This window comes from Miscanthus floridulus, chromosome 18, assembly GCF_019320115.1.
Source record: "Miscanthus floridulus cultivar M001 chromosome 18, ASM1932011v1, whole genome shotgun sequence".
Lineage (NCBI taxonomy): Eukaryota > Viridiplantae > Streptophyta > Magnoliopsida > Poales > Poaceae > Miscanthus > Miscanthus floridulus.
In genome coordinates, this window is record NC_089597.1 from 6,926,968 (window position 1) to 6,949,213 (window position 22,246).

Genomic DNA, 22,246 nt, shown 5'->3' on the forward strand with positions numbered 1-22,246 from the left:
AATATAACATGTCAATTGCACACTTTGAGGCAAACTTAGAATTAATCCATGAACTTTTGCCTCCAGAATCTAAGTTGCCAAAGGACTTCTATCAGTCAAAGAAGCTATTTGAGGGTCTTGGTATGGCATATGTCAAAATTGATGTTTGTTATAATAATTGCATGCTTTACTACAAAGATAATATAAACAAAGACAAATGTGATGTTTGTGGGTTGTCTCGCTGTGAAGGTAATAGTCGAGTGCCACGTAAAGTGTTGCGGTACCTTCCCATCACCGATAGGTTGTAGAGGTTATATTTGCATAAGAACACGGCAAAGCTATTGCGGTCTCACAAGCCATGCACTTCTGGCAAAATGGTGCACCCTTGTGATGGAGAAGCGTGGCAAAAGTTTGACAAAGACTTTCCAGACTTTGCTAGTGACCCTAGAAATGTGCGCCTTGCTTTTGCAACAGATGGTTTTACCCCCTTTGGTTTCATGGCAGCGCCTTACTCCTGTTGGCCGGTGTTTGTTACCCCATTGAATTTTCCACCATGCACAATCATGAAATCAGAGTACATATTTCTTTCCCTAGTAATCCCAGGTCCTGAACATCCTGGAAAGAAACTAGGTATTCTAATGCAGCCTTTAATTGATGAATTAATGAGTTTGTGGGAAGGGGTGGATACTTGGGATGCTTCACTCAAGAAAACTTTTAAAATGCGAGTAGCTTATCTATGGTCAGTACATGATTTCCCTGCTTATGGCAACTTTGCTGGATGGAGCACATATGGTAGGCTTGCATGTCCAATGTGCTTAAGTGATAGTAAGGCATTTACACTTCGTCATGGTCACAAGGCTTGCTGGTTTGATTGCCATAGACGGTTCCTACCTATAGACCATGAATTCAGATTCCAAAATAATGCATTTCGTAAGGACACAGTGGTTCTTGATGAGGCTCCAAGGCTTTTAACAGGGGAGGAAATATTTGCCCAAATGAGCAAATTCGTATATGACAATAAAAACTATGGTACATTGCACAATTGGACCCATGTTTCTGGCCTTTGGCAACTTCCATATTTTCAAAAATTGTTGCTGCCCCACAACATTGATGTGATGCACAATGAGAGAAATGTAGCTGAAGCTATTTGGTATACTTGCTTCGATGTACCGGACAAGACTAAGGATAATGCCAAGACAAGGAAAGATTTAGCTGATATTTGCAATCGTCCATCACAACATTTGAAGATGAAGGCAAATGGGAAGTGGGACAGGCCATGAGCCCCATTTTGCATTAGTAAGGATGACAAGCCAAAAATTCTTAAATGGTTTCAAGAACTTAAGTTTCCTGATGGCTATGCAGCCAACATTAGAAGAGGGGTTAACTTGTTACAAAGGAAGATCTTAGGCCTAAAGAGCCATGATTACCACATATTTATGGAGCGCTTGCTCCCTGTTGCATTCCGTGGATTTCTTCCACATAGCATATGGTTGTGTTTGGCTGAAGTCAGCTTTCTATATAGGCAATTGTGTGCCAAAGAGTTGAGCAAGGATACCATATGTTCATTAGAACAGCAAGTTGTTGTTCTTATTTGCAAACTGGAGAAGATATTTCCTCCTGGTTTCTTCAATCCTATGCAACATCTAATAATCCATCTTCCTCGTGAGGCTCGACTAGGAGGGCCTGTGCAATCCCATTGGAATTACCCATATGAGAGGTACAAAACATAATGCTATACTAAGTCTTTAGCAAAGATAACCTTGTCTTAATTGTTTGTTTGATTCATGTAGGAAAATACCATTTTGCATGATATTCAATTTACAAACTGAGATGCTATATTCTTTGTTACAGTCAATTCACCTATGTGAACTACAACCCTAGAGACTACAAGTATGGTTCACAAGTTGGAGTTATTATTAGGCGGTTTTACCCGGGTATGGTCAATATCCGTGATGAGGAAGGCAAACTTATTGAAAGGCGGGCAGCAATGTCATGGCATGATTATTACTGCAAAAAGGATCATGCTGGAATAACATATGCCAAACTAGTCAAGTGTGAATTCTGGGTAATGCAACTAACCTTTTTTCGCTCTACGATTTGAATTGAAATAGCTGAATTTTCCTCTTTTATGTATGTAGAGAGTGTTCAAGGTATCTCGAGCTGATGTGAGAAAAGCTGATCACAATTTGGATGCGTATCTAATGAAAAGAGTTTCTGATTTGATATATCAAACTCGTTTGGATACTGTTAAGTTTCATGCAAAATGCAATGACAATGAAGCACGCGACATACATCTTACAGAAGAAGAATACATAAATAGTAAGCTAGAGTGGTGTGCTCAAGATGCTTGGTGCTTTCTGTCAAAGTATTGGGCAAGTGAGAGGTACATGGAAAAGAGGAAGGTAGCTCAAGCTTCACGCCTAAAGTTTGAAGATGCTGCTCAGAACCGAGGAGGTTCGAGGCCATTTGGTGAGACACAATAGCTACTGGTATGAAATCTTTCTTCTTTTGTGGTCTTGTATGAAATCAAGTATTTAAAGATTAGGAAATTCACTTGGGTGGTCTTGTAGGAATATAAATTTGGCCCTGGTAAGGCTAGCACTGTGAACACATATGCTGTGATGAAGTCTGGATTTAAAAAAGTGGACAGCACTGGAAAAAGCGCTCCCATTCCTAGTCGGAGAGCAGAAAAGCGTTTGGTATGTATTTTTGCTTCGCTATGCAACTCCCTCTCTTTGCTTGTTGCCATTTCATCATTAAATGTTTCTTCCTTTATTCTACATTTATGTATGATATAAATCCAAGTGATATAAATCTGAATCTAACCTAAACATGTAGTTTAATACAACAATTTGTAAATCTAATCTGACACCAAGTTTATGATACAAATCTGAAAACTAGATAAAAATTTGAGTGTCTTAATCAGCCTATATGATGGAGGGTTATAGCTAAAACAAACTATAGATAAATACATGCAGTTTATTGTGACAGTTTATTATCTGCTTTCTTAGTTCATATCAATGCTCTGGTATTTTGTCTTAGGCTAACTACATTACAAGAACAAAGCTACCTGAGAATTCGAAAGATTTGGATGCAAACGCATTGTATGTCATGGATCATAGAATGGCCCATGGTAGGGTGCCAATAGCTGATGGTTGTGTCGATAGACAAGCACTTGCAGCAACAGCTAAATCCCATCGTTCTTCAGCAAGAACTGCTGCCTATCAATCCATGGTACATGAATATGAGCAGTTGAAGGAGAGGAATGATGCCTTGGAACAAACAAATAAGAAATTGAATGAGAATAATAAGATTCTCATTGAGGAAAATGGTGTTAATCGTCAGCTTATGCTGGTAATAAGCAATCCTTTTCATTTACCAGTTTATTGATCATATGCATTGATCCAACATGCTTACACATAAATTTCAGACAATTTTTGAAGATCTGAACAAGCAACCTCCTGCTGATCTAATGAACCGTCTAGCAAATCTTGATGCCCGTCGTCATCAGGTAAATGTGGTACTATTCACAAATCTGAGCCTGTTTTCACAAAAATAGTTAGTAATCTAAACAAACATAGCCCACTGTATAATCTCTTTTTACTTGAAGACTGAAACATTTCAAACATACTTGATCTTTTTTAGGTCTCTGAATCATCACATGCTGCCACTCACTCACTTGAAATGCTTAGCAATGACAATGACATAGTCACTGATGATGATGATGATGAAGATTACAATGAGATGGATGACAGTAACAGCTACGATGACAACAGCAGTATCAGTGATGACTTTGATGAAGATGATAGCGGAGGTAGTGAAGGTGACAACATAAGCAACAACCATGAAGAAGAGGATGGCGACCATACCGACGGGGCTGATATCAGTGATAACTGATGCAATGGATGTGATTGGAACCTGACCATTGCTAACCTTTTGGCTTCTTTTGCTAATCATCCATCCTTGGTGCTGTAGTATGTGTATGTGCTGGCTTTTGGCTTCTTTTGCTAACTAAGCATCCTTGCTATTGTAGTAACTAGTAAGTATATATATATGTGCTGGAAGGTTGCTACTCTATGCTGGAACTTATTATATTGCATGGTTCGGACTCGGTGCTGCAACTCATCATGTTGTATGTCTAAGACAATGAGCTAGTCCTTTTAGTGTAATGGCTGGACACTTGGATGGATCTAAAATGTATTGTGATTGGAACCTGTTGCCTATATTCACATATTGGAAGACATTTGGATAATATATATGCATTTGAAATTTGGCATGAGATGATCCTGTTGTTCGGTAATTTTCATGATAGTTTGAAACTCTCATGAAAACATTCTTCTGTGATGGCCTGAATATATTTTTCGTGGTGTTGTGCCCTCATGAAATGCATTTCATGACGGTGACTCTCACAAAATACTAAATTCTCACGAAATTCATTCCATGACGGTGACTCTCACGAAATTCATTCCAAGACGGTGACTCTCACAAAATACTAAATTCTCACGAAATTCATTTCATGACCGTGACTCTCACGAAATTCATTCCATGACAGTGACTCTCACGAAATGTTTAACTCTCACGAAATTAATTCATGACGGTTACCTCTCATGAAATACCACCAGAAACCCTCATGAAAATACCTATGCAAATCTGGAGGCAACTTTATTTTCATGAGGGTGACCCTCACGAACTCCCGTCAGGAAAATTATCCGTGGCGGCCAACTCTCATGAAAATGAGATTTTCGTGTGTCTATTATCGTGAGAGTTTTTGCGTGATGATGTACCCTCACGAATTATTTTCGTGAGAGTAAAAGCATATTTCGTGACGTGATTTGCACTCTCACGAAATCTCTGGATTCTGATAGTGAAAGGACAGTTGCATACCCACCCCTAGAAATCCTTGATTCCTAGTGGCCCTTGAGTAGACATGGTTGCTACAAGCGCCTCTACAAATCAATTCTGTAATAGTGATTATTGTTTGGATGGAACACAAGGAAAACATATGGTTAGACCAAAAAGAAGGATACATGAAGAACATTTCTCCATGGCTGAACTCACATTACAATCTTCTGAATTTTTCTATTAAACAAGCAAGTCATTCCTATTAGAATCATATAAGTTAGAAAATGAAATTTCTATTGCAGTGCCCATGCATTTTTTGTTCCTGTCACCTGAATTTTCTTTCTTTTCCTTTCTTATCCTTCCAGAAGAGTAGCAGTGAGCATGAACTAGAGTGGAATACTATGAATATGGATGACTATTAATTAGGTTGTACTCGAGCTAATATACCCCAATGCCGGCCTATCCAGTCAATTCCATGGAACCAAACGGGCTTAGTAATAGTGCATCTCAAGACCTAAAATCATTATTTTTAATAACATACAATAGAAGTTTGTGTAACATGTAAAATAAACTCAAGAGTATCTATTAACTTGAGGAAAAAATATTGCAACTAATTAATAAGATCAAAATTTAAATCTAGATTAATGACATTTGGCTTGGACAAGAGCCATCTTAACTTAAGCTATGGTTTGAACTGTCGACAAAAGATGCTCGGCAGTCCACCGAGGGGTATCCCGCGATGGTAGATTTGTCGTAGAGGTGAGCGAGATTAGGAGCGAGATGATGACAAGACACAAGATTTAGACAGGTTCAGGCTGTCTATGTTGACAAAAAAACATGTGTTCACAAATCATAATCTCTATGACTGTGTTGATTTCACAAACTTTATTTTTTGGATTAAATGTCACTTTAACGTTAGTATTTAATTTTTACGGTATTGTTATCTTATCGTGCGATCCATGTGTTTTAAGTATAAATTGTTAGTTATCCCGTAGCAACGCACGGGCATGCTACCTTATAGTACTTCTAAAATAACAGTAAAATAATACTTCTAAAATAACAGTAAAACCTTTCACTGTCTTACGTTTACTTGCACACGCACTGACCCACGCACACTACTTTTGCATGCGCTCACCATGCACACACAAGTTTCTCTCTTATCAAGTACCTACAAAATTTAACAACGGAAATGATTGGAGGGCAAGAGGCCGGACAAGGGGAAGTCACGGCAGGAAACTAAACAGAGGAGAGAGCAGGAATGATAAGGCTCTTCATTGTCATGCATGTCATGTTAAAATGGGGTTTACACACACACACACACACACACACACACACACACACACACACACACACAGATAGACAGAGATATATATATATATATATATATATATATATATATATATATATATATATATATATATATATATATATATATATATATATATGTTTCAGTACAAAAGAAAAAGGACTCGATTACGATATGATAATTAGTGTGATACGCCAAGAATTCTCTGGATGGAGAGCTATGAATTAAAAAAAAGGTGAAAATAAGTATCGCGGTTTTTCTTTTTTTTTTTCTTTTTTTGTGGGGGGGTGGGGGGGGGGAGGGGACTACACAAACAAAACCCACTACAAGAATTTTGAATGAAAAAAAACAACATTACCGTGTATAAATAAATAAACAACTTAAAATTTTTGATTTAGTTTAAAGGCTGAGAAGTCATTTTGTCGTTCCTAGAGATTTGTTTGAGGTGGTAACCTTCACAAATGGGTTGCTGCACTACGCATCTCTGACACCGGGGAACAACACAGGGAGCTTTTCTTTATTTCTTTCAATTTCATGGGAGATCAGTATGACACTGCAAGGTTGAACTTTCGAATAGTTTTCTTACTTTTTAGGATTTGGTTTCCTTTGGCGATCTCATCTACAATCATACACTTATATATTTTATTCGACTTTCTTTTCAATCACGCACTTGTGTTTCTTAATATTATTTCATATATATAAATGGGTATGTCAACGCGAGTCATACATAGGCATGCTAGTGCCTTCCTTTATTGCGAATCATACACTCGTGTTTCTCGCCTTCCAATATCATATTGTAGCCCATATAGAGTTAGGCGTTCTGAACCTTCCTCTCTTTTTTTCTCCCTCTCCCCTTTGATCACTTTACACACATAAGGCATCATGAATTATTAAGGGGTACTTGATAAGTAAGGTAACACGCTAAGAACCATGCAAGCAAGCACTGTCCGGGTTACTAATAAAACTAGTTCGACGTGTTCAGACAATAGTGTAGTGTCCTCGGATCTAAATTTTAAGTCGTCCTATCTTAGCTTTTCTGGATACATAACTTTTATTATATATCTAGACATAAATACCTAGGTGGCGTAGCAAAAGTTATGAATCTAGAAAAGCCGAACAACTTATAGTTTGGAACGGAGGGAGTAGCATCCAAGGGATTGTGTGGTTCCTAGGGGAGGGGGGTTACAAATAGTGTGTAATTTTGAAAAGGAAATGGCGAATGTATAACATATCTAGGTAATTTGTCATTTCATTGAAATATTTCATAGTTCATGATAAAGATATTTCTGTAATCTCGTTAGTACATATCAATGATTCAGATATTGGTAACACATGGTAGTCCTTTACTTATGATGGTCTCTTCCTTTTTTCAACCTCTAGAAAGCATATGAATGTTAACTAATTGAAAACGCAATGTTGAGATGGAGAGGGTTAGGTCAATAGTATTTATATATGTTTAACCCTTCACTGAGAGAGTAATGAGCCAAATAACCCGTCCCTCAATCAGCAAGAAATATCAAAATATGTGTGGTGTATATGTGCTTGAAGTATGAATGTCAGAGTTTCTTTCATGATGGAGCATTGCTAGCTAGTTTACTTACAATATCATTTACCATTGCATTTGTGGCTCCTTGCGCGGGCGTGCAGCCCCGCCTCGCCCACCTTACGTAGCCCCTCCTTGGCTCCTCGTGCGTCGCGTTGGCAGCAGCGTCAGCAGCGGTGGCGTGGGACATGGCACAACGGCGGCGTGGAGCTCATAGCAGTGGCGGCGCGTGCGTGTAGCAGCAGCAGCAGCAGCAGCAACGACAACGACAACAGTGCGGGTCTGCAGCTACGACGATGACTCGAGCGCGGCCTTGTGCATTGTGCTCTGACTAGCATGTCACGACTAAGACATCGTAGGGCCATGCCCGCGCCCGAGAGTTGGGCACGACGTGGTGGCATGGCATAGCACGAGCACGACTAGGATATAGTGCCTAATCTGGTAGTGCCCATTTGTACCGTGTCTAATGGTGCTAGAGCCATGCTAGTACAGTGCTGTCCAATTTGGACATACTCTCTCCGTCCCAAAATTTCTATCGTTTTCGTTTTTTGAGAAACAATTTTGACAAAATATATATTAAAAATATAAATATTTATGGTAAATAATTAGTATCATTGAAAGGTTTTTTAATCTAGTTTTTAATAAATTTATTTAGAGATACAAATATTGCACGTATTTTTTTATAAATCGAGTCAAACTTGCGGCACGAAAACCAAAAGTGATAGATAATCTGGGATAGAGGGAGTATATAGTAATTTGATCCGCCTCTAGAAACAGGCGTAACACAAAAAAAATCCTAATCATCAAAAGAAGTTAGTTGAAGACAAACTTTATATCAAAGTTTTAAAGCTCAAAGAGATCTACAACTTTGTGGTTGATGATGTTTTTATTTAAAATCGTTTAGGGTGCCAAAAAAATGTTTAAGTTCTTAGATTTTGAAATTCAAATTTATGAATTTTCCAAGTGACTTCACATGAAAATACACTTTATACCAAAGTTGTAGTACTCAACAAGATCAAGAACTTTATAGTTAAAACTTTTCTAATTTGAGAGTGTTTAGTAGGCAAAATATTTATTCAATATTCATTGAACTTAGAAGTTAATACGAAAGGAAACCATCCTACACTTGATTAATTAGTCACACAAGGGACCTTATGGCATAGCTAGTAATCGCAACATAATGTAGCGGTGGACCCTTCACTAGTACACAACGCACAATCCTTGCTGGCACATCACCGCTTGATAATTTAAAACCAACAGTGACAAGGGTATCATACCGGTTCATAAGCAAAAAGCTAATGACCATTGGGATTTTAAACCCAACCGAGAATGATAATGGATAATTATCACTGACGTTGGTAATACAACACCCAATAGCGATATCACTGTTGGGTTGCATTACCAACTAGCAGTGACTCCATCGTCTCGGTCCTGAAATTTCTTTTCAACTCGATTAACTCCCACCTCACATCTGGTCCACACAGGCTCCATCTCCCTCTTTTCTGTCCCTTATACTTCTCTCTGCTCACAGATAACATCTACTTCCCTTAGATCTCACCCCTCTCCCTCTCTCCTTCCCTCCCCTTTCCAACCCTGGCGACGACGGCCAGCATTGCATGGGGCGAGCGAGAGGCGGCGACGGCAAGCTACTACGTAGCAAGGTACAGGGAGGGTAGATCCGGTGATGGCATCATCAATTTTTTTTTCTTCAATTTTGTTTTTGAAAATCTAAATCACTATCAGTTCTAACACAGGCATTATATTGGTACCTTGAGAAACACCGGCGGTTGCAAAAAAAAAAGGAAAAAGAAACGGCAGCCATGATGGTTTTAGAGAACAAGCGATGATCTTTAGCTTTGTAGTAGTGCTTGCTAATAGCCTAATAACAAGGATCGAAGTAAAGGGAGCAAGGGCCAAGCTTTAGTTATTAATTGCTGCTCTTGTAGTGCCTATATATACATGCCCATGCCATGCCAGAGAGGCAGGGTCCATGGGAACTTGATTCCATGCATGGTTGAGCTGTAGCCCAGTACTTGGCAGGAAAAATACGTAGCCTATTCACTCAAAGCCATGGCTTTCGTTTTGGCTCCACTGTTGCTTGTCTTGCTTTGTCCTTTTCCTCCTCTTGTCCGTGCAGCAGAACATGAACATGGAGACGACTACTACATGGTAGTGGCCGTGAGCTCGCTGAAACCAAAAGCCTCATCCTACTGCTTGGGACACAGGGGTATGTTGGTCAGGGCGTCAGGCAATGCATGCATGCATGCACTACGTACTGCAGTACTGCTGTATTCAATTTGTTCCAGCAACCATCTGCTTTATGCATGCATGCATGCATGAGTACGTGTTTTTTTTCATAAGGACTTACGTTTATGTTGTGTTACATTTGACGACATGACATGATGCAGTGATTCCGCCCCCCAACGGCACGTGGATACCAGTGGATCTCCCTCACGGCCCCTGCTCGCTATCGTCGTCGAACGCGGCGGCGCCACCGTCCGTGGCCGAGCTGCTCCGCCGGGACCAGCGCCGCGCCGACGACGTCCAGAGGAGGCTGTTTATTAGCAAGAATGGCACCAACGACAGCAAGGATGATAAGCCACCGGCGGATACTGATGAATCAGAGCTCAACACCGGGGCCAGAACGCAAGTCGAGATGGGCACAACGGCGGACACTGATTCAACGGCGATGAGCTTTGACCCTGCGGCGACCGTTGGCGGCAGCGGGGCGGCGCCGCTCCGGCCGGGCGTGATCCAGACGGTGGTGCTGGACACGGCGAGCGACGTGCCGTGGGTGCAGTGCGTGCCGTGCCCCGTGCCGCCGTGCCACCCCCAGACGGACACCTTCTACGACCCGACCAAGTCGCCCACGTACGCCGCCTTCTCCTGCGGCTCCCCCTCCTGCCGGCAGCTCGGCCCCTACGCCAACGGCTGCGTGAACAACCAGTGCCAGTACCGGGTCACCTACCCCGTCGACGGGTCGTCGACGTCGGGCACGTACAGCTCCGACCTGCTCACGCTCAACCCCAACACCAGGATCAACAACTTCAAGTTCGGGTGCAGCCACGTCGACCAGGGCAACTTCGACAACACCACCGCCGGGATCATGGCGCTCGGCGGCGGCCCGGAGTCGCTGGCGTCCCAGACCGCGTCCACCTACGGCCGCGCCTTCTCCTACTGCATCCCGCCGTCGGCGAGCTACTTCGGCTTCTTCGTCCTCGGAATGCCGCGGGCCGCGTCGTCGTCGAGGTACGTGGTAACGCCCATGCTCAGGGACAAGCGGGCGCCGGCGACATTCTACCGCGTGCAGCTCCGGGCCATCACCGTCGGCGGGCAGCGACTGAGCGTGCCGGCCACGGTCTTCGCCGCCGGCACGGTGCTGGACTCCCGCACGTCCATCACGCGCCTGCCGCCGACGGCGTACCAGGCGCTGCGCGACGCGTTCAGGAGGAGCATGAGCATGTACCGCGCGGCTGCACCTAAAGGCAGCCTCGACACCTGCTACGACTTCACCGGCGTCCGCAGCGTGAAGCTGCCCAAGGTCGCGCTGGTGTTCGACGGGGACGCCACCGTGCAGCTGGACCCGTCGGGCGTCCTCTTCCACGACTGCCTCGCCTTCACCTCCAGCATGGATGACCGCATGCCGGGGATCCTCGGCAACGTGCAGCAGCAGACCATCGAGGTGCTCTACAACGTCGGCGGAGGGTCAGTCGGATTCCGCCGCAACGCCTGCTGAGTGCTCAGGCTGCCTCGACTCACCGATGCCTGCTCTACTACAATACTCGCTCAAGCTATAGCTCATTGGGAGATGCATGAGGTAGCTTGATTATTGTTCAACTAAATAAAGCCAAGATGCGCAACTTGTGCACATGTTTGTGGCTATGTATTACTCCCTGTTCCTTTTACAAGGCTGGGTGGGTGTAAAATGTCATATATGTATCTATTTTTATAATCTAATACTATTATACTCTCTCTCTCTCTCTCTCTCTCTCTATATATATATATATATATATATATATATATATATATATATATATATATATATATATATAGACACACACGTAATAATATAATATACTAGATAAGTGTCCGTGCCAATGGGTGCAACATAAATTGAAGGGGATGTTTGGTAACCAAGACAAAATCAAGAATATATCAATTCAATTTTGCACGTTTGTTATACCATGATAATGTCTAGAAACACATTCATTATCGTAATGAATCTGAAATAAAAGCTAGGCTTAGAGCTTGTTGTCCGAAAGTTACGACAAGCATCAGTTGCCTGAAAGGCTAAAAATTTGTTGCTAGGCATCGAATTGAATTTATCCATGCTCTGCCTTGCCTAAAACATGTATGCTCGGAATTACAATGCCGTAGCCTAGATGCATGAGGCATGTCAGCAATTCATTTTTTGAAAAAAAAATAATGTATTCATTTCCCTTCACATAATTCTCATTGTGTGGCAACAATTCTCGTCCGTCCTTGTAATTCTGAGCATGGAAACATATTTCTTTCAAAAGATGCATGGGGCATGACAACAATTCTCATTGTGTGGCAACAATTCCCATAATTCTCACCACACAATGAACGCGAAGGATCACGATCATGATCATTGTGTGGTGACATACCGATACATTCCTTTCCCTTCCCATGATTCTCTTTCTGCTTTATTCCATTTTATTACTTCCCTCTCTCTTTGCAGATCTGGAGCCAGCGAGCAGCGCCCCTCCCCCTCCCTCTTCTCCGGCGAGCAGCACCCGGATCTGGTGAGCGGGCCACCCCCTGCTCCGACCGCGCCCAGATCCGGCGTGGAGGCGAGGAGGAGGCCGGCGTGGATCCGGAGCAGGGGGCCAGGGGGCCAGCGGATCCGGCGAGGAGGCGAGTTAGAATAGAAGGAAGAATGTCTACAGAGCAGGAAAATATTAAATATGCACCTAATTTTAGTGAAAAATGGAAGTAAAGACTTAATTACTTATCATTAAAACTGGTCTCTGCTGTCCATGTAAACTCCAGCAAGCATGGTTTTGCGGCTGAAACGAACAAGCATAAAGTTTGGACACTGGTAAACCATGGAGATGGAGTTGTACCCCAAACTTTCTGGGCACAGTACATACCACCGTACAAAAATGAGAAAATACACAAGATTTCGCCAATCTCACGGCCAGAAATCCTGAATGAAAACGAAGAGAAAAAGGCCCTGAAAAGTCTCACGAAATCTAGCAAGAGGCCAAAGCCCAGCCGCACGTGATGCAGTAGAGTAGAGTCCAAACCCTAACTCCGCCGCCCGCCGCCCACCGCAGCCATCCGCGTCGCGCGCTGCTCTGGCCCTCCACCTCACCCACCCTAACCCAACCGAATCCGAATCGAACCCTCCTCAAGCCTCACTACTTCCCTTCCAGCTCCCGCAAAAAATAAACAAAAAAAGTTTTAGTTTTTTTAATCAAAGAAACCAGCGGAGCCGACGCCTTCGAATCCAAATTTTACTAGGACTCGGCGAGCTTGCATACCGCGCCGGATCTAGCTAGCGGGCTCAGGAACTGCAGGCGGCCAGCGGATCCGTTGAGGTGGCGACGGTGGCGTCTTTCGTCACCGGATCTAGCTAGTGGGCTCAGGAACGGGCTCGCCGGCGGGCTCAGGATTCTTTTTGTTTTTTTTTATCGATTAACCGAGGCAGACGTTGTAAGCAGCCCGCCTTGGCTAATCGATTAACTGAGGCGATCAGGGCAACCGCCTCCGTTATTCACGGATTAACCGTGACCTTTCGTCGGAGGCGATTGCCTTTGTCTGCCTCGGATAATGAAAAACGCCCACTTCGGTTAAGTTTAGTGTAGTAGTGGGATTTTAACTGTTTGCGACATGAATGGTCAGAAACAGAAATAAAACAAAAAAAAAAGTCTGCTTGCAATGTGACCGAGGAGTAATCAGGTTGACGTATATTCGCCAAACGAAGCCTCAAACATGCTACAGTACACCAGCAATTGATTGAAGCACACTATTAAAGTTTCCATTCAGTATACATGGCGCTCCAATATATGCTCCTGAACAGGCCACTTAATAAACAAAACTAAAGCAATTAATAAAGGATCTATTAGCATTATTTGTACGCTGTGTTGTCGCGTACGTTAAGCATTTGAGTGACCTTTTTGAGGCATTTGTGAAACTGGCGTTGCCTAACAGGACTACCCAAGTCCATGGAACCTGATTCTTTATTTGAAATAAAGGGGTCCTGTTACTAATTAAAATTGTCATGATAATAAAAATGGTTGTGGTGCTGTACCCAGAACACAGACTACTCCTTTTCTTTTCCGACAAAGAGGGGAGACAGCAGGAATGATATACTAGGGTTATCATCAGCATTGTCATGCATGTTATAAAATGGGACTTATATATGTTTCAGCACAAAAGAGAAAGGACTCCATTCTGATCTGATAATGAGTGTGACACGCCAAGAATTACTTGGAGGGAGAGGACTTAAAGAAAAGATAGAAGAAGTTTTTTTTTGGGGGGGAGGGGGGGGGGGGGGGGGGGGGGGGCAAAACAATGACCTAACAAAAACCCACTACAGAAATTTGAATGGAAAAAACCATTATTACCGTGTGTAAATTAAGGACTGAACTTTTTTTTACTTAATCAGGGCTGAGAAATCATTGTTCCCAGAGATTTGTTCGAGGTGGTATCCATCACAAGTACGTGTACTGTTGCTGCACATTTGACACCAGGAAACAACACAGGGAGCTTTTCGTTGTCTTTCAATTTCATGGGAGAGTATGACATTGCAATGTTGAATTTTCGAATAGTTTTCATAGTTTTGAGGATTTGGTTTCCTTTGGCGATCTCATCTACAATCATACACTTACATATTTTATTCAACATTCTTTTCAATCATACACTTGTGTTTCTTAGTATTATTTCAGATATATAAACGGGTGTGTCATCGGGAGTCATACATATACATTCTAATATGCCTTCCTTTATTGCGAATCATACACTGGTGTTTCTTGCCTTCCAATATCATATTGTAGCCTATATATAATAAGGTGTTCTGAACCTTCCTCTTTTTTCCTCCCTCTCTCCTTTGATCACTTTACACACGTAAGGCATCATGAATTATTAAGGATAAGGAGTACTTGATAACTAAGGTAACACACTAAGAACCATGAAAGTCACTGTTCACCTGTTCTACTGCACTACTTCAGCGGTACTTTTCAGCGAACCAACATTGTTTTTCTCTCACAGCATTTCAGCATAAGCATCAGCATAAGCCAAATTTCAGTGAAACGAACATGTAGTGTAGTGTTCTCGGATCAAAATTATCATTCTACGTTTTCTAAATACATAACTTTTACTATGTATCCAGACATAAATACCTAGGTGCGTACCAAAAGTTATGTATCCAGAGAAGACGAACGACTTGTAATTTGGAATGAAGAGAGTAGCTTCCAAGGAATCGTGTGGTTCCTAGGGGTGTTACAAATAGTGTGTAATTTTGTAAAGGAAATGGTGATTGTAGTAAATTGTCATTTAATTGAAACATTCCATAATCATGGTAAAGATATTTTTGTAATCTCGTTAGGACATATCAGTGATTCAGATTTTGGCAACACAAGATATTTCTTGCTTACGATGTTCTCTTCCTTTTTCAACCTCTAGAAAGCATATGAATGTTTCAATGTTGAGATGGAGAGGGTTAGGTCAATAGTATTTATATATGTATGACCGCATGCCGGGGATCCTCGGCCACGTGCAGCAGCAGACCATCGAGGTGCTCTACAACGTCGGCAGAGGGTCAGTCGGATTCCGCCGCAACGCCTGCTGAGTGCTCAGGCTGCCTCGACTCGCCGAGGCCTGCTCTACTACAATACTCGCTCAAGCTATAGCTCATTGAGAGATGCATGAGGTAGCTTGATTATATTGTTCCACTAAATAAAGGCAAGATGCGCAACTTGTGCACATGTTTGTGGCTATGTATTACTCCCTGTTCCTTTTACAAGGCTGGGTGGGTGTAAAATGGCATATATGTATCTATTTTTATAATCTAATACTATTATACTGTCTTAATCTATCTATCTATCTATCTATATACACAGAGAGAGAACTACTATCCTGTAGCTGGCTACAAAATAACTTATTTTGTAGCCACTTTGAGTTACGATAGTTACTACGTTAATTTACGAGATTATAGTAGCTCCATACTAACTGGTTTACTATAACGTTATTGTAAATATCCCCATGTATTATAGTAACCCAACTATCGTAAATATGTATTGACATTATCGTAAATTAGTATATAAAATTATCGTAAATGGAGGTGGCTACGGAATAACTTATTTTGTAGCTGGCTACTGAATATACTCTCCATATATATATATATATATATATATATATATATATATATATATATATATATATATATATATATATATATATATACACACGTAGTAATATACTGAATAGTGAAGGAATTCTTCTATCCGTCTCATGCGAGTTAGAACCATACGCGTTTTTGCTCCCAACACTACAGGAAAACGCCTCTTTGCCGACTGCTTGCCCCGGTCGGCAAAGGCATAAACCCGGTCGGCAAAGGCTTTGCCGACCGCAAAGCCACGTGGCAGTCGGCAAAGAGCAGTCGGCAAAGCCTGGGTCGGCAAAGGCGGATTTGCCGACTGCCACGTGGCACACAGTTGGCAAATCCTTTGCCAACTGCCACGCCAGCAGTCGGCATAGCCACGTGGCGCCGTCAGCCCTGACGGCAGGCTTTGCCGACTGCTGGTTCCTCGGCAGTCGGCAAAGAATTTTTTTTTCAAAAATTGTTTGCCGACTGGCCGCCAGCTAGGCAGTCGGCAAAGAAAGAAAATATTTTTTTTTTTGAAATGTTCTTTGCCGACTGCTTTCGGAGTTGCAGTCGGCAAAGATTCTGTCCTGGGGTTTTTTTGCCCAGCTTTGCCGACTGTAAACAGTCGGCAAAGCTGGAATTTTTTTTTTTGCTTTTGTTTTCTGTTTTCTCGCATCAAAACCCTACAAAATCACAAATTATAATCCAATTTCACCAGAAGCACCGGTAGCACCATTTATATCACAATTTCATCACATTTGTCGCCAACATCACCACATATATCACAATAACGCACAACATCACATATATCTCACATATATGTCACAATAACAACCACACAAGTGCATTACAACCATCACATGAAGTCCAACACGTCGAACACCACAAGTCGACGTCCATCACACGAAGTTCAACATAACAAGTCTAGGTCCACAACGAAGAAAAGAAATACATGACAACAACTTCGACGATACGGTGGATACATGATAACAGAATCGACAAGTACCTAGCTCGTCGCGCCGTCCCCGGTCTCGTCATCCGCTCCGCCCCCAGAGCCCCTAGGGTTTGCCCACGGAAACCCCGTTGGACCAAACTGAGGCGCCTGCGCGTACTGCCACCCTCCGCGCACCGACGGCCACGAGTACGTCGGAGGAGGGCCACGCGGAGGTGGATACGGTGGATAGGGTGCAGGTGGTGGATACGACATCATCCGATGGCCGGGACCTCCAGGAGACGGGTTCGAACCCACCGACTGTACCTGCACAAGTTAAACGCCAAGTGATGTCATTAGTATCTGCAGCATGGACGCACAAGTTAAAGCAAGAGTCAATATACTCACCGGGGTCCCTCCAGGAGCGACAGGAGCAGGCACAGGAAAAAACTTTGGAGGAGGAGGCGGTGGAGCGAACATTGGAAGAGGAGGCGGTGTAGACGCCCCGGGCGTCTGCATGGACTGGAAGAAGCTGGCCATGTTCTGCATCTGAGTGTTGTAGTGCTGCTGCAGGCTTTGCTGGTAACCCATCTGTTGCGCCATCATCTGCGCGTGCAACGTGGCGATCCTCTCCTCCATCTTGGCCTCCATCTGGGCCTGCAATATTACATCCGCAGTGTTGATTGTATGTACAGGTGCGAAACGAGTGAACGACGAACGAAACGGCACTTACCTGTGACGCTGACTGCCGCCGGGGCGCTACGGGGATGTCGCTGGAGCTCGTGGGCGTGGATCGAACCTAGGTCAGCGTAGGAACCTGGGACGGGTCAAGGGCGCTGTGGGCCATGTAGTAGCGGCCGTGCTACTTCCCTGGTCCCAACCTCTGCAGGAGGTCTGTGTCCAGGGGCTCGGCGGTGGGGTCGAACGTCTCCCCGTAGCGCTGGCGAGCCGCGACGGTGTACTCGGTGGCCTTCTCGTAGGCGGTGGGGTTGGTGTACGCATCGGGCCCGTCCTCCGGGTTGTAGACGTTGTTCGGATCCGTCGCCTTGCCCTTGTGAGAGAGGAGGTACGCGGTGTACTCGTTGATTTCCTGCCCACCGTGCGTCTGCGTCTGCATTGAAAACACAAACATGGTTACAAGTATTGACAATTGAGCGCAAGGATTAAGACATGAACGGACGCATACCCATCTTGTCGCGAACTGGGGGAGGGGCTGATTCCCTTGGTGGTGTGACACCCCTCGCATCTGCGCGCGGCGGCCCTGACGGTCGGCGCGCCTCGCGTACGCCTCATCCGTGCGCCACATGCGCACAATCTCCGTCCAGCATTCCCTGTGGTTGTCGCACCACGACGGACACACCTGCATGACATCAAGTATTTGACATGCGAGAAGATTAGTGTAATGTTTCACTGAAGGAATCTGAATGAATGTTGTCATACTTAATTACCTGCTCGTATTGCGCTTGGGTGAGGTCGGCCTCCCTCGAGTTCATTCTCTGGCGGATTTGGGGCTTCTTGATGTTCTCTCCAAGCACGTTGGCGTGGAAGTCGCGGATGGCCTGTATGCGCGCCTCATGGTACAGGTCCTTGAGACGATCTTTGCAGACCGCCTCCTGCACTCGCGCCGCCTGGGCCGCTTTACCCTCCTCGCACGTGAAGAAGTCCTGCACACAGACACATCATGTAGCATTTCCTTTTTGCAAGAAGTCCGACGAATGCGTACTATTTAGCAATGCGGTGCGATGAAAGACTCACCCAAAACTCCCTCTTTATCTTTGCCACGATGGTCTCGCCACCCTCCTCGACGAGGTAGAAGTGGGACCACTTGGTGGGCACCTTCATCTCGCCGTTGACGTTGACAAGGCCAGGGTAGTACTCCTTAATCAGGAGGCCCTGGATGCCATTGATATGGCGTGCTTGACCTGCTCCACTCACAATCTTCCAGGAACTGCACGAGTCATTAAGAACAATTGTTAGTCTTCAGTTCGATTTTTGACATGTCATATGAACAAGTAGTGAAATCAATAATGGTTACTTACGTCTGGCCCACGGGTGTGATCACCGGGCGCTGGTGGAATTGCGGCCGCACCCTAGGAAGCTGCGTGGGCCCGCGCGAGTACACCTTGGCCACGCCTGACGAAGTCGAAGCCGTCTCGCCTGGTGTAGGCGCGTCGTCGCCGTCGTCGTCGTCATCGTCGTCGTCGTCGTCGCCGCCGCGCTCGTCGTCACGCGACGTCGTCCCCCCTTGCGAGGACGAGAACGGCAGCCTCCTGGTCGCCTGGCGACGTCTGCTGGGGGGCTGGGACCCCCTACTGGACGACCCGCGCACCAACACCTCCTCATCCTCCTCGTCGTCGTCGGCGGTCTCCTGCGGGGGGACCTGGTACGCCGAGCGTACTGCTCGATGCGGCCGCTGCCGCCGTCCGCCTGGCATTTTGCCAAGTGCCTGCAATGACAAAGAACAAAACTGTTAGCATAAATAAATGACAAGTACTTGTAAAGAAACATAATAATAACAATATAGTATTACATGGCCTCGTAATTATCTCCGCGAACGGCAATATCTCGGGCGTGGAGTCGTCATCTCTATCACTATCGTCGTCATCGCTATCAATATTGTCGAGCTCCCTTAAGTCATCACTGTCATCATCATCCTCATTGTCTCCATAGTCATCATCATGTACCACCTCCTGGACAACTCCATCGCGCTGCATCTGCCATCGCTCAAGCATTCTTAAGTCCCTGGCATCCTGCACCTCCTCACCCTCGTCCTCATCGATTTCGTTGTCTACTTCCATGCCCATGAGCGAACCAATGTCGATCTCCAAGGTACCTTCTAGCCCCTCAGGTTGATAGAACTCATCGGTGCTTGGGTCAAAGTTGTAATCGTCGTCGTTTGGGAGAGGCGCTTTGCCGCGCGGCGACACCAAATGCACAAGGCTCCACCCCGCAAGCTTCTCGTCTTTTTGGCACGCCCATGGGAGGTAATAAACTTGCGTGGCGTCTCGGTTGGCCACAATGTAGACATCGTCTCCTTTATAGCTGGAGTCCTGTCGAATCTCGACTTGACCTATCGTAAGGTCTTTCCTCGTGATATCAGGATCGAACCAATGGCATTTGAATACCACCGGCGCTAAAGTCCCGGCACCCTTAAAGTTGAGCTCGTATATCTCTTCGACTATGCCGTAGTAGTCCTTCCCATCCGTGCCGGGCGTACGAACTCCGCAGCACATGGTTTTTAGGTTGGGTCGACTCTCCTCGTAGCTTCTCGTGCGAAAGCGATAGCCATTCACATCATAAACGGTGAATGACTTCACCCTACGGGAGAAGCCACGGCCCACCTGTTTCAATTCATCGCTCATTTCTGCATCCGTTCGGGCCTGCAAGGGTAGGAGATCGTTACATAACTCGCTCCGGGGAGCAAAGTGGAATCACAAAGTCGGAAAGAGGTTAGTTGGTTGGTACCTTTGTACAGAACCAGGAGATGAAATCGGGCACACCGTGTCTAAGAAGATTGTCTTCTTCTTGCTCGGTAGGAGCCCTATTGCCTCTCCAGTATTGACTAATAAATTCCCTGAAAGAAGGAAGAAACTAGAGGGTCAGACCATGATAGATGGAGGATAGTGACGGCGTAGGTAACAAGCTCATTGAGAACTTACTTCTGATAAGGAATCACTTCATCAAGGTTGATCAACAATGTGAACATGATAGTCTGCCACTCCTGATGGAGCACAGAAGGTGAGGTGATTTAAAGAATTTGTCAATTAAGATGGATATGTACATTACTGATTGTTGTTTGGTTAGTAGAATATTCATCTAATTTTCATATGTAATTTGTCTTAACAATTTTATTAAATTTTTGTCTTCAGCTTGGCAAAATGCTAGGGAAGAAAGTACCAAGGTCGACGAGATGCTTACCTTTGCCATCCATACTGCAGTTTTGGAAGAATGAATTACTAGCATTTTAATCCATCCCTCCGATGGTAGAACTTACCATTCGAAATCAGGGGTTTACATTAGGAGTTGCAAATGAGTTCTCAACTATTATATATGATTTTTTTTACATAGACACATGCGTATCACATGTGCTTGTTTGGAACCAACGCTTCATTCATTAAGGTGAACATTACAATTGAACTGCAGACAATTCTGCAAGAAGCTAGGGCGGATTGTCAAACAAAATCAAGAAGAGAAACTAAGGACTGCTGGGCACATAGATGAGCCGCATGGTTCACTGATCTTCAGGGACATAGATGTGCTTGTCTACTAGTGTGTATATATACATCTAAAACAGTAACAACTCATATAAAGGCAGAAAAATCATTCAATTAGAAGAAGACTCGTCAACGTACAGAAATAGGGGCAACCGATTCGTTGGTCCAGCAAGCTCCAAATAAAGCTAATTGGCGCAACAATACATATATATATGCAAAATCATGAAACCCGAAAAGTACAACTGGCGTACACCTAGGCCTAGCTAGGTGCTGCAAACCACGTCCGGCCTGTTCTTGAAGGCGTCGTCATCTGACGAGTCCCCGCCGACGAGAAGATGCGGGCAGTAGTACGTGGTAAGGCGAGAAGTCGCGTTGACGCCGGACCTCACTTCGGTGATTAGCGTGCCGTTCAACCGCATCGTGACGTCCCTGAAGAAGGTGCTGCCATTGCCGGAGTACAGCAAGTCGAAGTAGGACCTTTCCATGGTTGTTCTACTCGCTTTGATATTCACTGAGGAGACAACCGCCTTTTGCTGCTCCACCACTTTGTCTTTCACATGGAACGAGACGATGCAGTCGCTGCTCGGATGCAACGACGCCGCCGATACGTTCTTGTCGAAGAGATAGCCGGTGATGCCGACGTAGTACATCCGGGCGCGCCCGGCCGGGTTGTCCGCGCGAAGACCTAGCTGGAGAACCAGCATCGGCTGCGACGACGCCTGGTTGATCCTCACCATTGGCACGCAGCCGCCGGAGACCGAGAAGAAGAGCGACTCTGGCCGGAGAACGACCTTGATGGCGTTGACGATGACGGCGATGATGAGCACGGCCACCACGGAGGCCACCACGTACCGTGCCGCGTCTATCCACCGGAATGGTGATTTCTCGGCGGCGTCGCCGTCCACCGGCGCCATAACTACGGCGGCGGCGTAACTGGCCTTGCTTGCTTCTTTTTATCTTTGTGTATGTATATGGAAGCAATGGATATCGCTGGATAAGCTGTTCCATCACCTACACGGCCTACCTGTTTATATATATGAGTGGTGAGTACCATAGTTGGCTGTGAATAAGCTCTGCAGACCTACCTTGTGTTCTAGTA

General features: G+C 44.7%; 2 protein-coding genes across 2 annotated transcripts; one reads left to right on the forward strand and one right to left on the reverse strand.

Annotated features, from left to right (window-relative positions):
- The first annotated feature begins 9,669 nt into the window (after nucleotides 1–9,669).
- LOC136522794 (aspartyl protease family protein At5g10770-like) lies at nucleotides 9,670–11,634 on the forward strand. Its single transcript, XM_066516594.1, has 2 exons — nucleotides 9,670–9,897; nucleotides 10,079–11,634. The coding sequence occupies exons 1-2, from the start codon at nucleotides 9,741–9,743 to the stop codon at nucleotides 11,404–11,406; spliced, it is 1,485 nt and encodes a 494-aa protein (XP_066372691.1). The 5' UTR covers nucleotides 9,670–9,740; the 3' UTR covers nucleotides 11,407–11,634.
- Nucleotides 11,635–17,795: 6,161 nt separating this feature from the next.
- Nucleotides 17,796–19,647, reverse strand: LOC136523216 (uncharacterized). Its single transcript, XM_066516977.1, has 6 exons — nucleotides 19,464–19,647; nucleotides 18,973–19,360; nucleotides 18,689–18,881; nucleotides 18,382–18,597; nucleotides 18,120–18,293; nucleotides 17,796–18,044 (listed from the first exon to the last, which is right to left on the reverse strand). Exons 1-6 carry the CDS (start codon nucleotides 19,645–19,647, stop codon nucleotides 17,796–17,798), a joined length of 1,404 nt encoding a protein of 467 aa, XP_066373074.1.
- Nucleotides 19,648–22,246: the final 2,599 nt, after the last annotated feature.

Bases quoted from the DNA above. Each gene is read 5' to 3' on its own strand.
- LOC136522794 (XM_066516594.1), top strand. From the start codon at position 9,741: ATGGCTTTCGTTTTGGCTCCACTGTTGCTTGTCTTGCTTTGTCCTTTT. The intron at 9,898-10,078 runs GTATGTTGGTCA...GACATGATGCAG, and splicing joins CTACTGCTTGGGACACAGGG to TGATTCCGCCCCCCAACGGC.
- LOC136523216 (XM_066516977.1), bottom strand. From the start codon at position 19,647: ATGCAGCGCGATGGAGTTGTCCAGGAGGTGGTACATGATGATGACTAT. The intron at 18,294-18,381 runs GTAATTAAGTAT...GATGTCATGCAG, and splicing joins CCCAAGCGCAATACGAGCAG to GTGTGTCCGTCGTGGTGCGA. The intron at 18,045-18,119 runs GTATGCGTCCGT...TTTTCAATGCAG, and splicing joins CCCAGTTCGCGACAAGATGG to ACGCAGACGCACGGTGGGCA.